The sequence below is a fragment of the Triturus cristatus genome, chromosome 7 (assembly GCF_964204655.1).
Source record: "Triturus cristatus chromosome 7, aTriCri1.1, whole genome shotgun sequence".
NCBI lineage: Eukaryota > Metazoa > Chordata > Amphibia > Caudata > Salamandridae > Triturus > Triturus cristatus.
The window spans coordinates 1,225,124,067-1,225,151,045 of record NC_140590.1 but is presented as its reverse complement, the minus strand read 5'-3'; the positions used below and the strand labels follow the sequence as shown (position 1 = coordinate 1,225,151,045).

Here is a 26,979-nt window from a genome sequence, read left to right as displayed (position 1 = left end):
ACTCTTTTCTCTGGCCTCTTCAGACCGGTCGAAGAATAGGAATGAGGGAGGAGATAAATGTTTTGTAGAATTCGGCTGTGAGCCTATAGGGCCAGGGGATCTACCCGACTGCAGTTGCATTATCGCAACCCAAATTTCGTCATCCTCAAAGTCTGCTAGGAGAAAACCGCGTTGAGAGTCACCCAGCCAACCTATCACTGTATCATCAAAGAAGGGGTGAACTCTGTCGTCTGTATTCTGTGGGATTTGTATAGTGTTTTGTAAAATTTACGAAAGACGGCCATGATGTCTGGAGTGTTTCTGTGCACCTGCTCCTCCTCGTCGACTACCTAGAGGATAGTGTTCGAGAATCTAGGAGGTTGGGTTAACGCAGCCAGGACTTTCCCCGGTCAGTCGCCCTCTCCATACTGCCAGGCGTGGATGTATTTTCCCCTAAATTTGCATTCCCTCTCGGCAGTGTCTTGGTAGTCGGACAGCAAGTCCCTCAGTTTAGCCGGCAAATCTGGGGATGGTGCCTGTTGCAGTTGGGCATAGAGGCGGGTGATATCTTTTTCTAGTTTATCTAGAGTGGCCCATATGTCTTTTAACATCCCGCCTCCCTTGGCGATACATATGCCCCGGATGGTGACTTTGAATGCCTCCCACACCGTGGCATAGCTCGACACTGATTATACGTTTCAGGAAAAAAGTCCTCTATTTCGGTTTCCAGATCCCCTCTAAAGACTGGGTCGAGAAGCGCAAGGGCCGGAAGACGCCAAGATCTTTATGGGGGCCCTGCACAAGGGGGGGGTAAGAGTTATGGAGACCGGGGAATGGTCTGAATAGGTGCGCAGTAGATGTATAGCATGTGTGAGCCAGGGTATCAGTCCTCTGGACAGAAGCCAGTCGTCTATGCAGGACCATGAAGAATGCGCCGTGGAGAAGCAGGTAGCCTCTCTGTCAGCAGGATGAAGATAGCGCCAAGCATCAAATCTTCATCTGCAGTAAGGCTCTGGAGGTAGCGCTGGGTATTAGAGTAATGATGTGGTTGAGGGTGCGATCTGTCCATAACCGGGTTCAAAGGGACATTAAAGTCCCCTCCCTAGACCGTATGATCCAGTCCAATGGCTAGTATTTTCCCTCAATGGACATTGAAAAAATCGGGGTTGTCTATGTTGGGACCGTAGCAGCTGACAAAGGTAATGGAGTGATGCTCCAGTCTTCCCCACATAATGCAATATCGCCCGATGGGTCCGTACATGAGCCAATGGTGGTGTATGGAATAGTGCACTGGATTAGTATTGTGGAACGATGAGCATATGTAGAATACGAGGAGAAGCAGTGGTGTACCACCCAACGGGCTGCAAATGTGGGCGGAGAGTCCAGGCCTAGATGGGTTTCTTGCAGCATGGCGCAGTGTATTTTGTGCCTGTCTAGGTATGCTAAAATGTGTCTGCGCTTGCGTGGCTTTCATAGGCCGCGCACATTACACGTCAGTAGGTTGTAGCTTGGGGGGCTAGGCTGGGTCATCACAGGTGTGTGCATTATTCTGAGTGATGGGTGGTACAGGCATGTCTCGCAAGTAACTTACATAATGGCAGTTGTCTGAATCTTTTGTGGCATATGATAGTGGTCAGTGAAATCCCAATCTCCCGATCTCCCACATCATCAGCCCAATCCTGCTCTGCTTCGTAACCCTCCCTCCCATCCCCATGTACCCCAACAAAGAGTTCCCAACAGGGGAATCAACATAAAGTTCTTTAACCACACCATGTAGGGAATGTCTAATTGGGTGTTGGCTAGAGGGTGACACAATGCCTTCTCTGTGGTACGAGGGTGCTCAGGAGCAAATGTGGTGTCTCAAATGTCATTATTATGCAGTGAGTTAACTTGGGGTCTTCTCCGCCCTAATCATGACCAAAACCGGGGAGGCGTTCTTTGCCTCTTCGATTGTATCAGAGTAGTAGAGGCCAATACCACTTGTGTTGATATCTTCAGGGCATAGCATACCTCTTAAGAGTGTGCTGTTTTCTCCATCACTCAACATCCGATAGGACCATAGTGGAGGCATGCGAAGCACCAGGTGACGTTTGGCCAGGGATTCTCTTGGGCAGGGATTTTAAATATTCATCTGCGAGTTGAGGCTGATTGAAAAAGTGCTGTTTGTCTTGATAGGTGACTTTCAATCGTGCCGGAAACAGCATGGCATACATGATATTGGCCTGCTGGATCTTTCTTTTGATGGGCTGAAATGTTTTCCAGGCCTCCTGAACCGCCATAGTGAAGTCCGGGTAAATAGAGATTGACATGCCCTCAATGGATAGTGGCTGCTTTTCTCGTGCCAGCTATAGTGTGGTGTCGCGATCACAGTAGTTTAAAAGTCTCGCGACTATCGGCCACAGAGGGGCTTCCGGGGGAGGGCGAGTGGCTAACGATCAGTGCGCTCTTTCGACCACCAGAAGCACGGAGAAGGCCTCTCTGCCAAATAGAGTGGTGAGTAGATGCTCGATGTATCCTCCATTTTCCCGGTGTTTGTGGACTCGGCCGCGCCAAGGATTCGAAGGTTTTTTCTGTGCGATCTTGATTCATGGTCCTCATTCTTGGCAGCGTTGACTTTGAGGACCTTCTCGATGTTCAGCAGTTTCTCAGTATTGGCGGAGGAGGTATCTTCTAAGTCTGAAATACAGTGTTCAGTGTCTTTAATCCGCTCCTCATGTTGATCCAGCCTGTGTGTGAGGTTATCAAGGCAGGTGCACACAGAGTCCATTTTGATCTCAAGTGAGGTGAGGCTGGAATTCATTGTAAGGAGACGATCTTTCAGGTCCTCCATAGATATGGGTGCGCTCACGGTGGGGGCATCAGCTGCATCGTCGTCCACTTCGTGCTGCATTCTGGCTGATTTGCGGGCGTCAAATGTGAGTTTTGCCTGTCTGCCTTCCGTCTTCACCATGGTGTTTATTCTGAGTTGCCAGTTGATGTGGCAGTACCTGGAAGATAGGAGCTGGGCTTGGGTGAGTAAGAGTGTGGATTCAACAATGCTAAGTGGCGGCTAGTGGACAGCAGCGCCGGTACTGGGCTATTGCGGATGAGGACGGTAGGCTGCAGTCAGGAATTTGTTCCGCTAGTAGAGTAGCAGTGATAACTTCAGAGGCCCCCAGCTGGCGTGGCCATAGTCCAGTCAGTGAGGGCAGGCCACAGTTCTATGATGGTGATAAAGAGGGCAATGTGGGGGGTGAAAGCAGTACGGTCGGTTAAGTATCTTGTGAGTGTTTATTGTGGACTCTGAAGGTAGTGCGGCGGCAACGCTGTGAGTAGCTCTGGCCGCGGGAGAGACAAGGCAGCAGGAGGTGCGGATAAGTTGGGCCCTCGGCAGGAGCCGGTGGTCATCAAGCAGGGTAGTGCCTCCTCCGATGCAGTATGAGCCATTATCTGAGGTCTCCCAGGGGGAAGTCCGCAATACCCGGATTGTGCAAGGAGACCGGCACACTGCCACGGCACCCCACCCAAGAAGAGATCAGGTCACAGAGGAGGGCCTCGTCGCCCCCGCGATGGCCCCTTCCACAGCAGGAGTAATGTCAGGCACCAAGGCTAATAGGGGTGTGTTGGCCCAGAATAGGCATCCCGGGGCTCGGTCAGGCAAGAGTCAGGAGGGAGGATTGATGACTCCTGCACTCCAGGGGAAGGTTCTCCACTGCGCCCACAGGGCAGCCTGGGTTGCGTGAGGCTGCAGGTGAGGCACCGGTTTCCAGCCATTTCAGTGCGGGGCAGCTCAGCGTGGTGCCAGCAGTGAGGAGCGGTAGAGGGGAAGCAGGAATGCCTCTCACTCTGGGATCGGCACCACAGCCCCAGGCGGTCCACACTCACCGGGATAGCAGCGCTGCTGTCCCTCCAGGCAGGATGACTCCCCCAAGGGCCCAGTTCTGTCCGCATCGGTGGAGGGTAGGCCGCAGCAAGTCCCGGATCATTGGTCACGTCCAGCAAATTGGCCCCGGCGATGCTAGGAGATGGGCTCACAGGGATGGCCTGGGCGGTCCGGGACCCCCGTGCATGATGCATGTGCAGTCATGGGCAGGCCACTTTGTCGGCAGTCCCAGGAGACAAATACACAGGGGCAGCAGCGTCCTCTGTCAGTAAGCGGCGGTCGCCATTTTGAGGTCTCGGCAGCGTCACTTTCAAAAGTGAATATCTCAACCTCAGAACCAGAATACACGCCGTTTCCCACTGTAGGATGAAGCGGAGGCATTCCGACCCCATAGCAGCTGTCATAGATGGCACAGCTACCACATTTGAAGAGGATAATGATGTATATAGGCTCCGAGCTGCAAGAGCCTCACACAAGTGCGGCCATCTTGCTTGCATGCCCTCTAGCATCCCCACATTCTTCATGAGTCTTACCTTATTTGGGAATCAAGTCAATGAACACCTCTTACTTTGTTTGTTGCACACCCAGCTCCTCAGAAAATTAATTATAGGTCTCGGTCAGTTAGTCAGTTGTGGAAAGAACAGCTTGTGTAAAGAACAGATTGATGGAACCTGATGGCAGCCCACCTAGGCCTGATGCCTTGCCGGGATTCTTAAGCCTCTGCCTTAGTGATAGGCGTCTCCAACATTCTCCAGATGTTTCCTGGGGATGGAAAGAATCCCTTATGTTTCAACTCAAGAGTGCGTGCTTCTTTGTGTTCTTTGATTGCCCCCCCCTACTGGGTTCCTGATTGCTTTGATATGTCTTTTCCATTCTCTGCGTCCACATTTTCCTGGGTAACATGGCCTCACCATATTCCTCGTTTCATACACTATACATTCCATGTTGAGTGAATCCTATGAAATGTCAGGTTTCGACCACAAGTTCACATACAGATTCCTACATTGGATGCATTAGTCCGCTGAGTCAACACATTTCCTTGTTGACTTTATTTTGACACAAGTTAAGCATTGTGATGAGATTCTACACTGCATATTTTGTCAGGGGGTCTACCCTGCTGTTTAGCTAAGAATGACTTCTGAGAGTGTCCAGTGCATGCTGGGATTTAATTGTCATGTATGCTGATGTCCAGTGTCACTGGTAATGGTGAAATGAGTGTTGGAAGTGTTGGCTGCTACTGCCAGCTAAGAAGAATGTGCATTGTGGTGCAACTTGAATTGCCAACAGGTGCTTTCAAAGTTTTTTTTCTTTTAGAATTTTTAAGCCTTTATGGAGATAAACAGTTGCAGGCTGTTAGAATGGAAATGTTCCCTGTTTGATGTACAATTGTGTACAGTTGTGTTCCCCTGTCTAGAGTGCCCAACTGCAAGTATCTGGTCTCCTAGCTTTTGATTTTGACCCTACTCTTACACTCATCTAGTGCATGTACACAGAGACCCAGATGTGTCCCTTGACATGGGTGGGGTATTGGACTTATCCTGTGACCTGGAAGGGTGTCCAAGAGTGCACTCATTATTCTGACAGTGGACAACTGCCCCTGTATTGAGTTTAGCATGGAGAGAGGTGATGCCAGCACACCAGGTTTGAGGATCCCTAGTTGTGATCAGACCTTTTTATCTGTCATTGGTGTAAAGGCCAACTGGCCCACTTGGGTGAATGTTCCACTCATATGCACTAATCCAGATCCTACTGCTAACATCCAAAGTGCATATTAGGCATCTGTGTGTGTGTCACCTTCATGGAAAATGCAATGTGTGTATAAGTCAGCCAGAGTAATGGAGGCCTATTGGTTCCATTTTGAAAGCCCCAGGCCTATTCCTGTGAACACGATGAAGGCGAGCTTGTTTTCCCGGACAGTTGAAGTGTATTGCTGACATTCCTAAAGCTGGAGAGAGGAGACGTAGGGAATGAAGTGGGAAAAATTAGACAGAGCTCCTTTAGACTTTCAATTAGGTGATTTTGTTGAGAGGGGTTGCTGTCTAGTCTTCCCGAGAACTGCAATTTGGTAGGTGGTAGGGGTAAGGACTGAAGTCTGTGTTGAGAATGGTCCTTTAAGCGAGGCCAGCCTTTTGCCTCTTTTCTGACCTCTGTTCAATGTGGCTGTTGAACCCCAGGTGCAGAAATATGACACCTCTTTGTGTCTTTTGCTTGTACTCCAGGATGGAAATCGATTTGCTGTGAAAGCATCACACTGCACAGATGAAGTGTGTTGAGTACAGCCTCGAGAGGACAGATGCAAAGAAAACTCACCCAAACTAGTTCTGAAAGCGCAGGCAGAGAATCCACATCCAATGTCTGCTTTGACTTACCTTCCTATTGTTCCAGTTCTAAGTACTCATTGACCAAGGAGGGGATTACTCCGCAGAGCAATTAAAGGACTGCTATGCAACCAGAACTGGTGTCTGTTTAACAGCTAGCTCCCCAGAGGAATGAGGACATCACCTGGAATCTTGCCTTATTGGAAGGAGCTAATCCTCTGACCAGGAGTGCCTTGAAGCTAAACTGCTAACAAGAGAGGGCAGGAGTTTTGCAACCGTGCAAAGGTGTGACAGATCTAAGGAATCAGAGCAGCTTGAACCCCAGTGGTGTGGATCAGCCAGCAGGAAGAAGATTACAGAGATAGATCTGTGGTTCCAGACATGCATGGACCACACTCTCTCTAACTTAATGGTTCCTGACAGGAGCCACGTGAAGAAGTGTGTCAGAGAGGGCTGTCTCAGACACACAACAAGACACCTTCCTGCACATAAATCTGTCCCCAAGGCATAATCAAGAGGGAGAGGTGCCTGATTTTTACGTCTATCCAGATGACAGTCTCCAAAGACCTTCTTCTTTTCTCAGTGGTACAACCGTCTTAATGTTTTCCTGAAGTATTAAAAAGGGATGTTGTCCCATTTTCATAACTGGAGAGGCTCTTCTAGTTTTTCTGCAAATCATAGTTACCTCAGAACCAGTCAGCACTGCTCAGACTGGGGCGTAGATAACAATGCTGCAGCAGGAGCAGTGGTTCTGTGGCCAAAGTGGTGTGAGGGGGCACTGCTCCCCAAATATGGAGGTCCTTTTCTAGAAATCAGGACCTACTGGGGCCCAGGTTGTATCCTTGCCTTAGGGCCCAATGTTCTTCTGCTACTCCACTGTGCTCACAGGAATGTATAAGAAATTATCATACAAAAGGCTGGACCACAGAAGTTTGCATTTTAATTGTATTGCAATTGCATTTCTATAGCGCTTACTACCCCTGAGGAGGGTCAAAGCACTTTCTCGGAGAGTAGCATGCTACTTCGGAACCCAAAAGGACGAGCGGTGAATTAGTATATGAAATATGAAATTCATTTGAACGGTGGATATTTTAGTCTGCTATTTGGATCGAGAAGGATAGTGAAGGGAAAGGTTTGCATCTATAATGTGATTGCTACCCCTGTTGAGATGTTGAGGCACTTTTCAGCAAGTAGCACGCCAGTCCGGAACCAAAAAAGGATTATTTGGTAATTAGACTAGGGAAATATGAAATTAATTTGAGCAGTGGAAATGCTAGTCTGTTATATGGATTGAAAGGATAGTGGAGGGATGGAAGAGGGAAAGGTTTGGCTTTATATAGAGCTTGCTACACATGTCACCGTGTTGAAGCGCTGTTTGGCATGTAGCATGCTACTTCGGAACCCAAACGGGATTAGTGGGGAATTAGTATAGGGAAATATGAAATTAATTTGAGTGGTGGACGGATAGAAGAAGGAAGGGTCTGGAAGTTTTCTTTTTTTGGGGGCGTTCATAGCAGTAGGAGAGGTTTGGAATGAGTAGAGGGGAGGTGGAGGGGGAAGAGTCAGAGGGAAGGGTTTAGAAAGGCTTGTGTGTGAGATATGAACAGTAAAAGAGGTATGAGATGATGTAAGGAGAGTAGGGGAGGGACGAGTCGTGATAAGTTACAGTACCTCATACTTTGCTCTGATACCTGAAGCCAAATTTATTAAAATATCAAACAACGCAGAAACACGACTTGCTGCGCTGCACTGTGACAGGGAGCGAGCAGGAACACTCCATATCTACTAAAATATGATGCATTTCCGCTCTCTCCCTGTACTGGGGCACTGGGTCCCGCCTAGCAGCAGACAGGCAAGATTGCTTTTGTGCAGGAACAGACACCTTCAGGCACAAAAACAATCCTTTGAGGCATTTTTCTCTTTCTACATTAGCAGCAGAATGCAGCAGAAGTAAAAAGAGGAAAGAACAAGGCGAAATAAAGATATTTGTCATCATTACGCCTTTTTGGGAAGACATACCATTTTGGAGCATTTATAAGTCTTTGTAAATCTGTGAATGAGCACCCATGGAATGCCTTCTTAACACAGAGTAATGCAAGGTGGATTTACTAAACCACGCAGAGCCACGCAAGATGGCTTTGCATGACTTGGTAAATATCACTTAATATCACGTTGCCTTGTGTCGCCTTGTCTCACGTAGGGACAACACAAGGGCTTGGTAAATCTTCCCCCCAATTTCTAATATCAATTCCTCAAAGGAGAAAAGTGATCATGGGAGCAGAGCTTTTCCAGCAGCAGCAGCAGCTCATTTTTTAAATATTGTGGATGTATGGTGGGTCAGAAAATTATTAACAGCTCATTTTTACAAAATTAAGCTACTTTCTATTGTGTACCTGCATGACTTTTACACTAAGAAGCTCCAGCAGTCAATCAATCAATCAGGTTTTGTAAAGTGTGGCTGCTCATTCATGAGGGTCTCAAGGCGCAGTCGCTAGTAGGTGCAGTGGCACTGGGACCAAGAGGTCGAAGTTGCCCACTGAACCATGATTATTGCTATCCATCACATTTCAAACAGCAGCAAGGGGGCATTTCCTTCTTGCACTAGGGTCCCTGACACACCTGCCATGCCGCTGGTACTCTGTAAGTTCCAAACCATAGAACAAAGCTCCCAAATTCTCCTTATTCCAGGTCAAGCAAAGTGTGAAGCTGAGTTCTATCTATTACCTCCATTTTGGTTGATAGTTCCCCAGCCGGTTACCCAGCACATCATTCCATCTGGAATCTGTAGTGATGCTGAGGGAAGATGGACTGGAAGGATGAAGTCAGAGTAGGCGACTGGCGTTTGGAGCTGCAGGAGGGCGATGTCACCTGCGGATCCGCTTGCGCTGCTGTAGTTACTGTTCACTATTATCTGCTTTAATGCAGAGATCACTTCAGACGAGGTTGTTATGGAAAGTGTAAAGGCTCCCATGCGCACTGTATACACCAAGATGTTAATTGGTCTGCAAGACAAGTACATGCAGGTGCATAAAATATTTATAAGACAGCATAACGGCAAAAAAGTTGTCTAGCACTATATAACATAGACCAGTGATTCTTGACTTTTCGACCCCTTTAACATGTTACCGAATCGCTGAATGGGTTTAGGAAATCATATGGAACCGCTCTTTGGAAGGGGAGTATTTAAGGCGTTCCTTCCAAACAACGACTACTTATGGTTTGTATTTATGTTTTGTGACTGAATGGTGGTTAAAAAATAAATGTTAAACTGTTATTTTGTATTTTTTTTTTAAATACATCCCATTTTCTTTTAAGGGAAATGGTTTGCATTTTTTTTTAAAACAGCGTATTAAAAAGCAATCATAGATAAAGCAGGCCATTATCCCTGGGATGCTGTAGGTCGACATTAGACCCACTGAGAATCACAAATTGTAAAATAACATTTTCATACATTAAGAATAGTGATTATCAAATAATGATTCGCAAAAAAAATGTTTGTACATCTGGCTGAACATCTTGCACTAAAACATCAGGCCTGGGGCATGGGTATATAAATGGCAGTGTGATGCATATGTGTACAATAGTGTTATTAGGAGTGTGCGTGGCCATATTTTAAGGGTGAACATTTTTTGAACCATTTCTTTGTCAGTCGTTGCCGTGTTGCGGCCAGAAATATGCCGCAGACAGTACCGATTGATGGAAATGAAAATAGAACAAAATAGCACCTCCTAATGTTATGGCTATTATGAATTGTAAATAAACACAAGATGGTGCCATCTGCAGTGATGTGAAGGTTCCAGGTTCAGCTCACAGCAAGGAAGACTCAGCCTTCCATTCTTAAAAGGTTGGTAAATTGGGGAGGAAATAAATGGGTAAAACTAACATCTGTTGTTTACAGCACTAATAAACAACTGCAAGACAAATGAATCACTGCAAAAAAAGGGGGATATTAGCAAGGGCCTTATCGCCGCTTTAGCTGCACTTTTTGCCGCTAAAGCGGCGATATTTCTATTGCCCTATTAGCAAGCTGTTGCTAACAGCTGTTAGCGACAGCTTTATGGCGAAAGCAACATTTTGGTGCCGCTTTGCATGTCAGCGATATATATCACTAATGAAATGCAAAGTAGGCGTTCCCAACTTAAAGCGACTGAAAACAGTCACAAACCCAACTTCCCCCTATTAGCAATGCCCGCGAAGCAATAAAAGAATTCCTGCTAACCGCGAATATCGCTGGAATCAAACACCTGCTATAAACCTGACTTAAACATTCTGGTTAATGGTAGGTGGATTGTAAGGTTAAGTCCACACCTACCCATTAGCAAGCTTTTCATTAGCGCGTTGGATTTCTCGCTGGATTTCTCGCGCTATTGCTGGGTTTCGCCGCTATCGCTGGATTTTCTATCGCCTTGGAGATTGCCCTTTATGCGACAGCTTTATGGCGAAATCGACCGTTTTGATGCTGCTTTGCATGTCAGCGATAATGAAATGCAAAGTAGGCATTCCCAACTTAAAGCGACTGAAAACAGTCGCAAACCCAGCTTCCCCCTATTAGCAATGCCCGCGAATAGATAAAAAAAATTGCGCTAACCGCGAATATCGCTGGAATCTAACACCTGCGCCGGGGAAGATGGACTCCTGCTAGCGGAACTCCGTGGCTGCTTGGGAGGGTTGTCGACTCTCCGGCGGTTCAAGAGCTGCATATCGCCTGAAATTAAAGTCCGTTGTGACATGAAAATGTAGGACTCCAGGAACGAGCTTCCCATGGCACAGGAAGGCGCGTTAGTTGTTGTTGCGGCAGGCGCATTTCTTCTCTTGAACTCGCGCCCCCTCATTTTGTCTAACTGCCGCTCCGTTTTTCCCAGTCATATGGAGCAGCGTTTAATGTGTTGTGTGCCTTCTCATACATGTGACGACACCACATTTTTTTAATGAGCCTTACATATTTCACAATGAAGTACAATGCGACCACATCATGACAAGTTTTATTATTTCTGCCTGAATTCCTGCTCTAATTTTCACTTGTATATTAGACAATTACCTATTTGGTTGCCTTCCTCTAATTATTTCAATATGGTGTAGCTTTGGGCATTTTGTTCCCATTTAGCTTCATGTCTATTTTTCCTAATGCAGCAGTTTTTAAACATATTTTACTCTTACCACACCTTGCTTCGTTAAAGATCCTTACGGAGGTTGCTTTTGTTTCTTTATGGGGAGAATGAAGTCTATATGTCGCACACCCAATACATCTTCTCCATCATTACCTCTAGAGGATTATAATCCCGTTAATATCCTTCTAACAGGCATGGAGGACTCTGACTGTAACATTTTATCTCCTTCAATAGGAGCTGTGCAACCATCATCAAATAGTCCATTGTCAAGTGCCAAACAGGCATCTAAAGCAAATGCTTCCTCTTCATTTGTATCTGGCAAATGTTATCAAAAAAGACCCTCCTCCGCCAGTCACCTCTCCTCCACCTACTTGTATGGATTTGCTTCATGAGGAGATTCGAGCTCTTCGACCATATATGAAGGAAACCAATAAACGTCTTCAAAATATAGAAGATAAATGGTCGTGCATGGAGAATAAGGTAGGGCAAATGGAACAATGGGTGGACTCTTTTCAAGCCGTGGCGATCAAGGTTTCCCCTATGCAATTGGAAATTGCTCACCTCAACAAACAAGTGAAAAATCTTGCAAATTGTAGCAATTTGCATATTTATGGCTTGGCAGAAGGTTTGAAGGGTCCAGATCTGATCTCATTTTTCAAGTCTTGTCTTCCAAAGATTCTTGATCTGCCAGTCACCCCACTTCTAAATATTCAAAGAGCCCATCGCACGAGTTGTGAACCTTGTGCTTCGACTTCACCTACCAAACTAAGAGGTGTTATCATCCACTTTCTGAAGCATACTGACCTATTGAAAGTTATTCAATCAGCCAAACTCAAAGGTCGGGTTTCCTGGCAGGGATCTACTCTTCTCTTCTCCCAAGAATATTCTAAATAAACAGCAGATAGGAGGAGGAAGTTTCTGGACATGATACCTGTTCTTTGCAATATCAATGCCCGTTTAGGTCTCTTCAAATCCTGTTTGTTTAAAGTGACTTATAAAAACAAAACTACAACTTTTGAGGATCCTGTGTTGTTACGACGGTTTTTGGACAATTGCAGAGAAGAAGATATGGATATTAATAGGCTTTCAAATGTTTGATTATGTTGGAATATGTTATCAATGTTTTGATACCTCTTGGTTTGTTAAGACAACGTATTGTGATTGTGGTCATTAACTGTTACTCATTTTTCATGCCTCTTCTTTTATTAGGTGCTGTTTTCATGTTTGATCATTGTACTTTTCAAATTGTTTGACTGGTGTGTTCCTTCCTTCTGGTCCGCTTTGGGGTTTCTAGTCAGCTGTATCGTATTCCTTCTGTGGCGCCACCACCCCCATTTTGTCCATGTTTCTTTTGGTATGTCAATGTAATCCCTACTTCTATGGTCCTTGTTTTTTTTGTTCTCTGTTTCCTTTTTATTCTTTTCCTTCCTCTTTTCATTTCCTTTTCTGACAATCTACATTCAACACTATATCAGTCTCGTTTCTTTCGTACCTTTTTCACACTTTTCGCTTTATGTTTATCTTTATATTAGCATTTACATTTTTCTCTACTCTTAAAAATGTGTTGCTTTTTATATGCTATTCAATTTAGTTTGTTTCTTGCGAATGATTTTCCAATAGTTTTCATTGCATTTATGATTGTAACATGTTTTAACTTCTGTTGTTCTTTATCTCAAAGATTTATTCTTGTTTTTACATTATAGATGACTTTATGGCTTATTTCGTGGAATGTTAAGGGTTTAGGCTCTCCTATAGATCCTTTAAAATGTGATATAGCTTTACTGCAGGAAATTCATATTGTGGACCAAGAAATATCTAAACTTAAACAGCAATGGGTTGGCCATGTTTTTGCTTCTTCCGGCACTGGAAAACAAAATGGCATTGCCATTTTATGCCATAAACGTTTGGATGTACAAGTGATCACACAAGACATTGATACGATGGGCAGAGGGGTCTCTATTTTTTTGTTAATCAATAAAATCCCCATGACAATTTTTAACCTTTATGCACCCACTTCCCCAGATAACACTTTTTGGCCTGACATCTTGTCTATATTGATGTCTTACAAAGATGATCATTTAGTAGTTGGTGGGGACTGCATGATTTTTGATCCCATCATGACCCAAATTCAAAATCAAAATTCATTCCTTACCACATGCATTCTCAATTCACATATGCTATTCAACAGAGATCCTTAGTGGATACTTGGAGATTATGTAATCCCACACTTTTAGAGTACACATTTTTCTCCCCTGTACATCTGTCTCAATCTCAACTGGATTATCTGTTCCTTTCTAAATTGCTTACACAACACATTACTAGTTCAAGTATAGGATCCATATTATTTCAGATCATGCTCCAGTAATTTTGGACTTGGACCTTCTTCCACTTACTCAAGGTGCTAATTTAATAATTAGAACCTTGAGATTTAATAATTCCATTTTATTGGATCCCAATTTCACTCAAAGTTTTGAGTATTTTGTTGCTACCTTTTTTCTTGAAAATGAGAACACAACCATTTATTTTCAAGTTATATGGGACACATTTAAAGCTGCCTCTAGAGATTTCAGTATCTCCTTTGTATCTCACAAAAATGCATTGCTCAGTCAATTGAAATCACTTACAGCTCGTATTCAACAACTAAAAAAATCTTGTCTACACAACAATTCTAAAACTTGTTTAGAGGAACTTATCAAATCCAAATTCACCTTTAATAAATTATCCACAGAAAATGATAATTCATTTTTACTTAAATCCTATGCCAAATGATATGGTGGTCAGAACAAAGCTGGAAAACATTTAGCAACTGATCTCAAAGTTAAAAAAGAAAGCACTAAGTTTGAATCTATCCTCACTTCCACTAATAGTACGGTTTATTAAAATGAAGAAATGTAAAAGGAATTTTCTCAATTCTTTCAGAATCTTTGTACTCTGGAGTCTCCCATACGGCAAGAAGATATTCTTAAATAATGATCTTCTATCCTCCTTCTCACTCTAACATAGATTTCTCAACACAAGATGATGATATTCAAATTGATGATATTTCAAATGCTATTCGTACTTCAAACGAGGTAAAGCACCAGGTCCTGACGGTTTCACTATTACAAATTATTCTCATGTCTCTAAACTCCTGCTTCCCAAACTACATCAACTGTTTCTCTTTTTTGATCTCCTATCACAATTCTAGTGGTTTATTTCAAGATGGTTTAATATGTCTTCTTCCCAAAGACAATAAAGATCATACAATATGTAAAAACTACAGGCCCATTTTTTTAATTAATGTAGACTATAAAATATTTGCCAACATTTTAGCTCTTTGTTTAGAGCCCCTACTACCTCATTTGATTGGTCTTGAACAATGTGGTTTTATTAAGGCTAGACATATTTCTGATAATACTCAATTATTTTTTCATGTGCTTAGCAAATTTATAAGCATTCTTTAGCTGCTATCTCTTTATACGTAGAAAAGGCTTTTGATCGAGTTAGCTGGCCTTTTATCTTTTCTACTTTATCTTGGTTTGGCTTTGGCCCTACTTTTATTAATTATGTCTCTTTGTTGTATTTCTCTCCAACAACTGCTATTTTAATTAACTGTCTCCTCTCTCCATCTTTTTCTCTATATCGAGGGGGTTCCACAAGGTTGTCTCCTCTCTCCTCTTCTTTTTCTTCTTGTCCTCAAACCTTTTTTTATTAAGATTCGCCTAAACGCCCAAATTAAGGGTTTTCACTATAGTGATAAACAGTTAAAACATTCTGTTTATTCCGATGATATTTAACTTTTTATATCACACCCACAAACTTTGTTACCAGCCTTTTTATCGGAGGTTAATTGTTTTGCATCAGTTTCAAGTTATAAGTTAAACCCGGACAAATGTGAAATTCTTCCATAAAACAAGTTATATTTTCATGCTGATTTTATCTTTTCTCATTTTTATTGGAGTTCGGATAAAATTAGATATCTAGGTTTATGGTTTGCTTCCTCTATTAAGGAGACTGTTTCTCTTAACTTTTAGGAATTACATATGACACTGAGGCCTCTTACACCTCAATGGACTCCTCTATTTTTATCTTGGTGGGGTCGCCTAGACACTATAAAGATGATTTTGGTACCCAAAATACTTTTTATATATGCCTATAAATATTCCTACTTCTAAATACAAATTACTTTATTCAATTTTATCTAAAGTCCTATGGAATAATAAAAAGCTTGGATGTTTCTTCATAAGCTTAAAGGACCCAAAAACTTAGGGGTACTACATTTTCCAGATTTGTATTTCTATCAAACAGCATTTTCCATCAAACAAGCTTCTTTATTACTACAAGAGGACAATGTATGTAATCTACCCTTGTGGACAAATATAGAAAAATCCTTTATTCAATAATTTTCTTTTAAAGAATTTTTAACTTTGACACATAGACCCCTATATTTATCTCTTCCGATCTTTAATAACACATGTAAAATTCTTCAACCTATTTTTACTTCTTATCAAGATCCTAAAGAACAATTTTTGCAATCCTCATTCTGGTACAATAAACACCTTAAGATTATTAACAAATTTATTTTCTGGAAGCGTTGGCATGCTAAGGGTCTTCGCTGGATCTATCATCTTTTTCATAATAATAAATGTATCTCTTTTAAATCTGCCAGAGGCTACAGAGCAGCGCCGTGAAGGGAACGGCTATCGTTGGGGAGCACGTACCTTCCCGCTTCCTGCAGAATCTATCGCGACCGTGAGGGAAACGGTCCCTGGCTAAAACTACATCTTCCAGCAACCCCTGAGTCAGGCACCTGCCGTAGGTGTCATCAGGCAGCGCCTGAGTGTTATTTAATCCACGTGGGGGCACCGCAGCGCGGGACGCGCTACCAAAGGAGTGATAGAGGCGAAGACTTTGCCAGAGGCTATAGAGCAGCGCCGTGAAGGGAACGGCTATCGTTGGGGAGCACGTACCTTCCCGCTTCCTGCAGAATCTATCACGACCGTGAGGGAAACGGTCCCTGGCTAAAACTACATCTTCCAGCAACCCCTGAGTCAGGCGCCTGCCGTAGGTGTCATCAGGCAGCGCCTGAGTGTTATTTAATCCACGTGGGGGCACTGCAGCGCGGGACGCGCGCGGGCGGGCTCCCGGGTGAAGCCCGGGCCAAGGGCGGGCCCGTCCTTGCCCGTCATCGCCAGGAGGAGGCAGGGCTGGGCCACCCCTCGTAGACCCACTTTCCATCACCTAAGGTACTGTGGTGAAGACGGGGATTGTGAACCCTAATTTGTGGTGCTTCTGGGACAGTGTGCCATTGGTGTATTATACCCTATGAGGACGTATGCCTGTGTTATTGTAAACTGCTAACCCCGAGTACATTCTGTGAACTATTTTGGATTTTATACTTCTATACTCGGGTGTAACTACACATGTAATGTCATGAATATATATGTGTTTTAGAGTTTTTTTTCTTTATTGTTTCTCTCTTTCCATCATAGTCCAACATTTTAACGTAGTATCCTGATCCCCATTAGTTTTTACAGGTTGGGTAATGGCAGGGAAGGGCAAACGCACGGGGGGCGGGACAGTTACTGGCACTCTGGATCAGTTTATAACGCGTGCTGTTTCAGTTTTAGAGCAAGAAATCGCCATAACTGAGCGACGGCTCTCCACTGAACCAGCGATGTTAAGACGCTCATCTATTGGGACCCTAGCATTAGCTAAATCCCCTTTAAGAGTAGTCGGCCCTGAGGTGGGTAGCCCCTCCCAGGCAGAGGACCTTGAGATATGTCCCTCTTTGAATCAGAGTAGCATAAGGACTCTAGAGGCCCTTGTTGAGGACGTTCCGGTAGTTAAAAATTCCACAAGACCCGATCTTATACACCCTCAGACACGGGCTAGCAAGAAATCCAAAAGTACGCCCAACCCCAAAAGAAAAAGGGCTGAAGATACTCAAGGGGGGAGGCGGTCGAAACTTTCCAAAAAGACTACCAACCCAAATACTGCTTCCTGTACTCCATCAGAGGGGGACTGCGAAACTAATGGCGTGGGTAAAAAGAACTCTCCTGACCAGTCACTATCTAACGAGCTTATCACCCAAATTGAACAGATGGTACGCTCGCTACTACTCCTCTTGGTTGAGAGGGTTAAAGTGGTCAATACAAAAGTTGAGTCCCTGGAGCAGACGATGCTTGATAATTTCTGCTCCTTAAAAAATGTCATTAAACTTGTCACAATTGAGAGAGCCAATTCTAATTTTAATCAAATACCTGTGGCAGTACCTATAATAAATGCCACAGTTACCCCTGTTGTTGATTCTGCTGTCACCATTAGAGATAGGCCAGGGACTGACCCACCTATTGCTTCGGATAATACCAGCCAAACCTTGCGACGGATAAGTTCCTCTAGAAGTAAAAATGGGGTAATGACATCGTGGAGAATTCTAATGGTACAAACAGGGGTGCGAAGGCAGGACCCAGCAGCGTTACTCACACAGATCCTGCGAAACCTGCAAATGTTTGCCTTCATCTTCCCCCAGCTTCTCTTCCTTATGTAGCAGTATTAACTGGAGTCCCGGAATTAAAAGAGGGCAAGTCTGAATCTTACCCCGAACTTAAAAATAAAGTGACCTTCTGGCTTAATAAAAATAGACCTATACATGCTGGTTTGGATGGGAATATTTTATTTGCCAGAATGGTCAGCTGGGTTGGAACTAGACCTAAAGATGTGGAGGGTGACGCCATTGTTGTAAACTTTCAAGACAGACGTATAGTGCGCCTCATCTGTGATGATAATTTATCCGGGGGCCAGTTGGGGATAGGGGTGCGCGATCTTGGATACTTTTATAATGTACCCACCTATCGCGCTGAAAGATTTTTCCATCATTGGGGAGTACCGAGAGCGCTCCCAGAGCCCATCATTCCCCATTTTGATTATTATAATTCTAACTTTAACTGCAATTTAGGTCATTTTGATTGACCAGAATCTCAGCCTCAAAGGGAAGCTATGGTAGTGAGTGCTGTTACTCCGAATAATAGGGTTGAAGTTGATCTCCCTTTATCTGGGACATTAAATTCTTTTAGGCACTCCCCTTTGCAAACTCACTCGGAGCACTCAAATTCTCATGATGGAAGCCCTAACATTACCTGTCAGCCTAATTTGTCGAGAAAAGGGCTGGGCTCAATGATTTCGTGGAATGTTGCCGGTCTAAAGTCAAAAATGGATTCCCCGGAGTGGGTTCAATTTATAGGTAGTTTTGATGTTTGCCTCCTCCAGGAGACTTGGTCCTGTGAGCCGCAGTTCCTCCCGGGTTTTTTGAATTTCCACGTTCCAGCATCTAAGGGACCCAAAGGGCGTCTGTCATGCCCCGGGACTCGAACTCGGATCCACAGACGAACCAGTATTTAAGGAGGCTAGGCGCTTACGATCGCGCTTAGCGTTCTAGCTTAGTGGCCTGGTTTTGTCCGAGTTCCGAATGCCTGACTTCCGGAAAAATTGATTTCCTGTTTCCGGAGTAGCCTTGAACCCTTGCGGGTTCCTTCCGAGCGTTTTGGCGTGTTTGCAAGACGCCAAAGAATTGCCGTTGCGAGCTCTCCTGTTTCACCTTGGAGCTCGCTTGTGTTTTGCCATTGTTTGTCTTTCATCCCGGGCGGCGTCATTTCGCGTGAGTGCACGCCCTTTCCCTATCCCGGTGCTGCCACTCAGTCGCAGCGCTCGCACCTTGGTGGTGGTAGTATCTATGTTAGGTGTGCTTATGTTTCTTTACCTGTGCCCTCCCCCACTCTGTCCATACGTCTAGTGTCCACATAGTTTTGAGGGTTCAGTTATCCCTTGCTCCTTCCGTTCCCTCACCCGACAGCCTACTTCCTTGTTTCCCTTTCTAATGAGAATTTCGCATTCCGACTGCATCTGGAGATCCGCGAAGTCCCACAGCAGTCACTCCCGTATCTCCCAACCCTGATCTATTCCTCCTCCGTAAACGGTGGGATTATTCTCCTCTGAGACTGGAGATTTCACTAATAAACAGGGGGCTGCTAGCGTGGACCACGATGTAAGAGCCGATGCACGACTGAAACACGGTAACAGCGCAGTGCGCTCCATTTTCTTATGTGTTTACAGTTGCTTTAAGTGTGAGTGGAACTAATAGTTATCGCCTGATGCTTTCCCATTAGGTCGTAGCCTACATCCGAATAAAGTCCCTTTGTTACCTGTCATTGGTACATACCAGGAAGGGGAGTTGGAGTGGTTTCCATGAGTGAGTGAAGGACTTATGAAGCTTCTGATGTTATTGACTTTACAGTTACATAATCTCCTCTGACTTGTTGCTTATGTGGTTTAGGAACACTGGGCCATCTTATTCTACACCTGTCCTCTCCTGTGTACCTGGTATTCCCAATAGTGGTGATCCCCCTTCCTGCAAGAAATCCCAGACCCCAGTGGTAGGTGCGCTTGATGATGTTTATGGTTTACTGTTTATGAGCAAGAAGGAAGAGTGATTAGGTTTTTCTATTACAGTGTGTCCGGAAAAGACCTACCTCCTTGGATCCTCCACAACACTACCTCTGAAGTCACACCCTCCTTCCCTTGTTTTGTTACCCTGTTTTCCCCTGGCGTGTCATCCGGTTCTCTAGGGTCTGATAGAGACGGAAGGCCGCAGGGGAAGACGGAGATATACTCTTCAGGTTCCTGACACTCCTGCAGAAGATTCTGAGCACCCTTACAGAACGCTAAGCCTTAAACAGTGTGTTCTGCTCGAGCGTCATGGATTTGGGTACAGTAACGTTGGCTGATGTAGCCAATATGATAGGCAATTTGCAAGGTGAAACCCAGGCCTTAGCAGCACGAGTTGATGCCCTACAGGGCCAACAAAGAGCGGGGTCCTCAGGAGAGAGAAGTACTGGCCAACAACCGGTTATCCATGTAACTACCCCCCAGTCCATTCCCCTAGCCCCGCCGGAGCGTTTTGCAGGAGACGCGGCCCGATGTGCCGCTTTCCTGAGTCAATGTCAACTACACTTCTCGTGCAAGGCGGCCTGTTTTCCCTCTGATCAATCTAGGGTGGCGTTCGCCATATCTTATTTAAGTGGGTCCGCTGCTGATTGGGCTATACCCTTAGTAGAAAGATATGATCCTTTACTATATAATTATGGAGCCTTTAGGAGGGAGTTCCGTAAACTGTTCGATAGACATGTGTACACCCATGCGGCTGATACAGAGTTGTTAGCCTTGAAGCAGGGTAGTCATGATTTGGTTCAGTATATCTCTTCCTTTAGGAGACTAGTGGTAGAGGCCAACTGGCCGGAAGAAAAACGCGGTACACTCTTCTACAGGGGTTTACGGGACGAATTAAAGGATGCCTTATCCCAAATAGTAGATTTACCTGAATCTTGTCCTGACCTAATTGATTTAGTGATTCAAATTGATCATAGGCTAAGAGAGCGAAAAAACGAAAAGGGAAAAGGGGAACCACGATATGGATTGTTCAAGGAGAAAAAGAGTGAGCTGCCAAAGTCCGTGGATGAGAGCGAGCCTATGCAAATAGGCATGGTGCGGGGCCCTTTGACGCACGAAGAAAGGCAGAGAAGAAGGGCCGAGAAACTGTGCATGTACTGCGGTAAAGCCGGTAATTTTGTAAGCGCTTGTCCTGTCAAGCCGAGCCCAGTTAACCGACAGGGAAACTAGAAAGTCCGGGGTCCTTCGAGGCCAGGCTCCCGGGCAGTTCAGGTTGTACGGTCTCCCCCGCTGATCACGACTTGTCCGCCACGGCACATTTCTATGTTTCCGCTTATATAGCACTTGAACAGCAGGGATTGCACGTAAGAATCATGATTGATTCTGGAGCATCAGGGAATTATATGGATGAGGAATGGGCCCGAAACAACCTAATACCATGTGTGGAGAAAGAGGTCTCCAATAGGGTCTCCACTATTGATGGCAGGCCGCTTGTCTCGGGGCCGGTGACCCATCAAACAGAGCAGTTACACATGAGTATAGGACCTCAGCATCAGGAAGACCTGTCCTTTGATCTGATACATTCACCACACATTCCCGTTTTATTAGGAATCCCGTGGCTAAAACTCCACAACCCCGTCATAGATTGGGAAAACTCCCTTTTAGAATTTCGCCCTTCCCGAAGTCAAAAGGGAGTGATAGCTGGCACGCTAGCTGACATACCTTCTGTGGCAGTGGAACAGGCGCCTGAGCTGCCTACCTGTTACGATGATTTAAAGGCCGTATTCGACCCCCGAGAAGCAGAATCTCTCCCTCCACATAGGGTGTACGACTGCCGAATAGACTTGGAAGCGGGGGCTAGAATACCTTGCAGTCGAGTATACTCGCTAACAGAAAAAGAAAACGTATATCTAAGACAGTACCTCGATTACATGCTGGAAAAGGGGTTCATCAGATCTTCGCGCTCTCCTGCCTCTTCTGCATTATTTTTCATTCCCAAGCGGCAAGGGGGATTGAGATGTTGTATTGACTACCGACGGTTGAATCAAGTCACCATTAAGAATCGTTACCCGTTGCCCCTCATTGCCTCCCTCCTTGACAAGGTGAGAGGCACACAGTACTTCACGAAATTAGATCTACGTGGTGCTTACCATCTTGTGCGAGTCAAGGAGGGAGATGAGTGGAAGACAGCATTCTGCACCAAATACGGGCTATACGAGTATTTAGTCATGCCCTTTGGGCTTTGTAATGCTCCTGTAGCATTTCAGTTTTCATTAATGAAGTGCTCAGAGACATGCTAGAAGACTATGTAATAGCCTATATTGACGATCTGTTGATTTTTTCTGCCTCCTTGTCAGATCACATAATGCATGTACGGAAGGTATTAGAACGCCTACATGACAATAAATTGTACTGTAAACTAGAGAAGTGCACTTTCCACACTCAAGAGGTGCCCTTTCTAGGTTTTGTAGTATCTCCATGGGGTTTGGCAATGGATCCCGGTAAGGTGAAGGCTGTCTTGTCATGGCCAGCGCCTAAAACAGTCAAAGAGTTGCAAAGCTTTTTGGGTTTTGCCAACTTTTACAGGAGGTTTATAAATAATTTTTCTGATCTGGCATCGCCACTTACGGCCCTCTTGAAGAAAGGAGTCATCTATACCTGGTCTAGAACAGCAGAGAATGCATTCCAACAGTTGCGTCTTTCCTTCACCCGAGCTCCCGTTCTTCACCACCCTGATCCTGCCTTGCCTTTTATTGTGGAGGTTGATGCTTCTCAAGTGGCCGTGGGGGGAGTTCTCAGCCAACGAGACCCTGTTAGTGGCCTTAATCACCCAGTGGCCTATTTTTCACACAAATTCACCCCGGCAGAATACAATTACGCGGTAGGAGAAAAGGAGCTTCTCGCTATAAAAAGAGCTTTAGAGGAATGGCGTCAGTATTTGTTGGGGGCTAGGCATCAAACAACAGTCCTGACGCAACCTCCAATATTTGAAGTCCGCCAAAGCCTTGTCCATGCGACAAATACGTTGGTCGCAGTTCTTTTGCGAGTATGACTTCTGTATTCACTACCGTCCAGGGCGGAAGAACGGGAAAGCTGATACCTTGTCTCGCTTAGGGTTTGATCACCCCGAAGTACCTTTGGAATCCCCGACTATTGTTCCCAAAGAAGCCATTCTAGGTGGGGTTCTCTCTGAGGAAATGTTTCTCACCCAGGTTAGGCAGAGCCAGTCATCAGCAGAAATGGGGGGTGTTGTGGGTTCTCAGACCACTACCATTCAGAACGGATACGTATGTGTACATGGGGGAATAGTTTTACCCACTAGGGAACTACAGCAACAGGTGTTGGATTGGTACCACTCCCATACATTGGCAGGCCACCCAGGGATTAAGAAGACTACTCAGGCAGTACGAGAGCGATTCTGGTGGCCGCGCATGCTGAAAGACATTGTTACGTATGTTAAGACGTGTCATGTATGTGCCCAGTCCAAAGTCTCCCGCCAAAACCCAGTGGGCTTACTCCTGCCTCTCCCTGCTCCGCCGGGACCCTGGCATACTGTATCCCTTGATTTTGTTGTCGAGTTGCCATTGACCCAAAACCAGAATACTACCTTGCTAGTGGTGGTGGATATGTTTACAAAGACCGCTCATTTTGTCCCTTTGAGGGGGTTGCCTACCGCCAGTGAACTAGCTTCGTTTTTTTTACGAGAGATCGTCCGTCTACATGGAATTCCCTCCGTACTGGTGTCTGATAGGGGGGCCCAGTTTGTGTCCCGGTTTTGGAAATGTTTGTGCTCCTTGCTTGGTATAGATGTCAGGTTGTCCTCCAGTCATCACCCCCAATCCGATGGGCAGACTGAGAGGGTCAACCAATGCTTCGAACAGTACATGAGAACACAGGCCCTGCAGAAACCTGTAGAATGGGATGAATGGGTGTGGGTGGCAGAAATCGCGTATAACAACAGCCCCCATTCCTCTACAGGCTACTCACCCTTCTATAGTTCTCACGGATTCCATCCCAAGTTGTTACCTACTGGAGTGTCCCAGGAAGGCCCTACCCCGGCGGCCAATGAGTTTCTCTCACAGCTACGAGAAATCCATAGTTGCACCCTGAAGAATCTGGAAGCCGCAAAGACAGCGTATAAGGAGGGGGCTGATCTTCACAGACGGTTAGAACCTATCTATGAACCGGGGGATAAGGTGTGGCTTTCCACCAAACATCTGGCACTCCGTGGTCCACGCAAGTTCAACCCTACCTACATAGGCCCATATAAGGTGCATAGTGTGATCAATCCAGTGGCGGTGAAACTGGAATTACCTGCCTCTTTCAAGATACATCCAGTGTTCCACGTCTCCCTGGTAAAGCCTGTGGAATCTGGCACTCGACTCCCGCGTCGTCCGGCTCCAGTCTCACTTTCAGATCCCTCTGAGTATGAAGTAGAATCCATAGTGGATTCGCGATTGGTGAAGAATACACTCCAGTACCTCATACATTGGAAGGGATATGGAGTGGAGGAACGTACGTGGGAGCCGGTCGCTAATGTACACGCCCCTCGCCTTATACGCCTGTTTCGCCTGAAGCATCCTGACAAACCCAAGACGGGGGGGGCCGTTGTGGGGGGAGTGTGCTGTCATGCCCCGGGACTCGAACTCGGATCCACAGACGAACCAGTATTTAAGGAGGCTAGGCGCTTACGATCGCGCTTAGCGTTCTAGCTTAGTGGCCTGGTTTTGTCCGAGTTCCGAATGCCTGACTTCCGGAAAAATTGATTTCCTGTTTCCGGAGTAGCCTTGAACCCTTGCGGGTTCCTTCCGAGCATTTTGGCGTGTTTGCAAGACGCCAAAGAATTGCCGTTGCGAGCTCTCCTGTTTCACCTTGGAGCTTGCTTGTGTTTTGCCATTGTTTGTCTTTCATCCCGGGCGGCGTCATTTCGCGTGAGTGCACGCCCTTTCCCTATCCCGGTGCTGCCACTCAGTCGCAGCGCTCGCACCTTGGTGGCGGTAGTATCTATGTTAGGTGTGCTTATGTTTCTTTACCTGTGCCCTCCCCCACTCTGTCCATACGTCTAGTGTCCACATAGTTTTGAGGGTTCAGTTATCCCTTGCTCCTTCCGTTCCCTCACCCGACAGCCTACTTCCTTGTTTCCCTTTCTAATGAGAATTTCGCATTCCGACTGCATCTGGAGATCCGCGAAGTCCCACAGCAGTCACTCCCGTATCTCCCAACCCTGATCTATTCCTCCTCCGTAAACGGTGGGATTATTCTCCTCTGAGACTGGAGATTTCACTAATAAACAGGGGGCTGCTAGCGTGGACCACGATGTAAGAGCCGATGCACGACTGAAACACGGTAACAGCGCAGTGCGCTCCATTTTCTTATGTGTTTACAGTTGCTTTAAGTGTGAGTGGAACTAATATTTATCGCCTGATGCTTTCCCATTAGGTCGTAGCCTACATCCGAATAAAGTCCCTTTGTTACCTGTCATTGGTACATACCAGGAAGGGGAGTTGGAGTGGTTTCCATGAGTGAGTGAAGGACTTATGAAGCTTCTGATGTTATTGACTTTACAGTTACATAATCTCCTCTGACTTGTTGCTTATGTGGTTTAGGAACACTGGGCCATCTTATTCTACACCTGTCCTCTCCTGTGTACCTGGTATTCCCAATAGTGGTGATCCCCCTTCCTGCAAGAAATCCCAGACCCCAGTGGTAGGTGGGCTTGATGATGTTTATGGTTTACTGTTTATGAGCAAGAAGAAAGAGTGATTAGGTTTTTCTATTACAGTGTGTCCGGAAAAGACCTACCTCCTTGGATCCTCCACAACACTACCTCTGAAGTCACACCCTCCTTCCCTTGTTTTGTTACCCTGTTTTCCCCTGGCGTGTCATCCGGTTCTCTAGGGTCTGATAGAGACGGAAGGCCGCAGGGGAAGACGGAGATATACTCTTCAGGTTCCTGACGCTCCTGCAGAAGATTCTGAGCACCCTTACAGCCTCCTATGGGTGGATTAACAATATGGGCTCGCCAAGAATTATTCCTGGTGATAAATGAAATCAACACAGGCTCTCCTGACATTCAATTAGTCAGATTATCTGCGGGCCCATTGGGTGACGTGGACATCTATAATTTGTACCTGCGAGGGACCAATGGGATGAAGTCCAGGACCCTGGTTGCACTGGATTCCCTTATTGCACAGCACTCAAGTGAGAGGGGAGTGCTTGCTGCAGGGGATCTGAATGTAACTTTTGAACCACTTTTAAGTTTAGACTCTTGTTGGGGACTTGACCCTGAAGAAGATCAATTATGGGGTATCCCTGGCCTCGATATGGACCCAATAAAACGTTGGTCCGAGGCAGCAGTTCAGGTCAACGCCCTCTGTTATGAAAGAGGTCTGAGGGCTTTGAATGGAAGAACCACAGGGGACAAGGAAGGGGCCTATACCTTTGATAATGGCCGACATAGGAGTAGAATCGACTACGTACTTTGTAGCACGAGGTTATGGCAATTTGTAAAAGATATGGTTGTAGTACCTAGACCGGAAAGTGACCATGACCCTTTATGTGTAACGCACTGCTGGTGGAAAAGTGGTAATGTTGAACCAGCAGAGGCGTCATCTATGCCAACTGAAGTATTCCCCTCTAATGACATGCGTAGGCTTAAGTGGAGTGCGGTTAAGTCTAACTAAAAGGTAATTGATAGCATTAATATCTTGTTGTCCGAAGTTGTTCTGGAGCTTGAAAGTTGCAGGCTCACCGATCAAGGTATTTTGGCAGCCACAGGCCACCACGAAACCTTTTTTGAGGAACTACGCCGGTTTTTTCTTAAACCAACTAGGAAAGGTAGTCGACCACCCCCTAAACGCTTACGGTGGTATGACAATGATTGCAAAAGTGCCAGAACTAACCTTATTTCAGCCCTTTCCAGTGGCAGCATTGGTCATGTGAGGGAAGCTCGTCAATTATATAAGAAATGCATAGATTTGGCCAAAAAGAACTGGGACGAGCAATACTGGTCTGACCTAAAAGATGCTAGTGATGCCAGGGACACACGATTATTTTGGAATACAATTAAGTGGGGCAGGGGAGGGTTACCAGATAGACCATCAAATCATGTCTCACAAGAAGATTGGGTAAATTATTTTAGGCCCCAATATGCATGTGACCCCCAGATAAACCCTGCAGGGGAAATATCCCTTGTCTTTTTCTCTAGCGGCCCATTTAGCACTAAAGATACCCTAATGGCTTTGGGATCTGTAGCAGCTGGGCGAGCTCCAGGTCTCGATGGGATTCC

The 26,979-nt window shown here is 45.5% G+C and overlaps 1 protein-coding gene across 2 annotated transcripts in view; it reads right to left on the bottom strand.

Annotated features, from left to right (window-relative positions):
* The window catches only part of LOC146811658 (serine protease 33-like), a 275,395-nt gene that overhangs the window by 50,806 nt on the left and 197,610 nt on the right, over positions 1 to 26,979 (bottom strand). For both annotated transcript variants that reach the window (XM_085618629.1, XM_085618630.1), the window contains one exon: positions 8,884 to 9,161. In XM_085618629.1, coding sequence (XP_085474755.1) covers positions 8,884 to 9,161 — 278 coding nt within the window. The remainder of the gene's footprint in view (positions 1 to 8,883; positions 9,162 to 26,979) is intronic.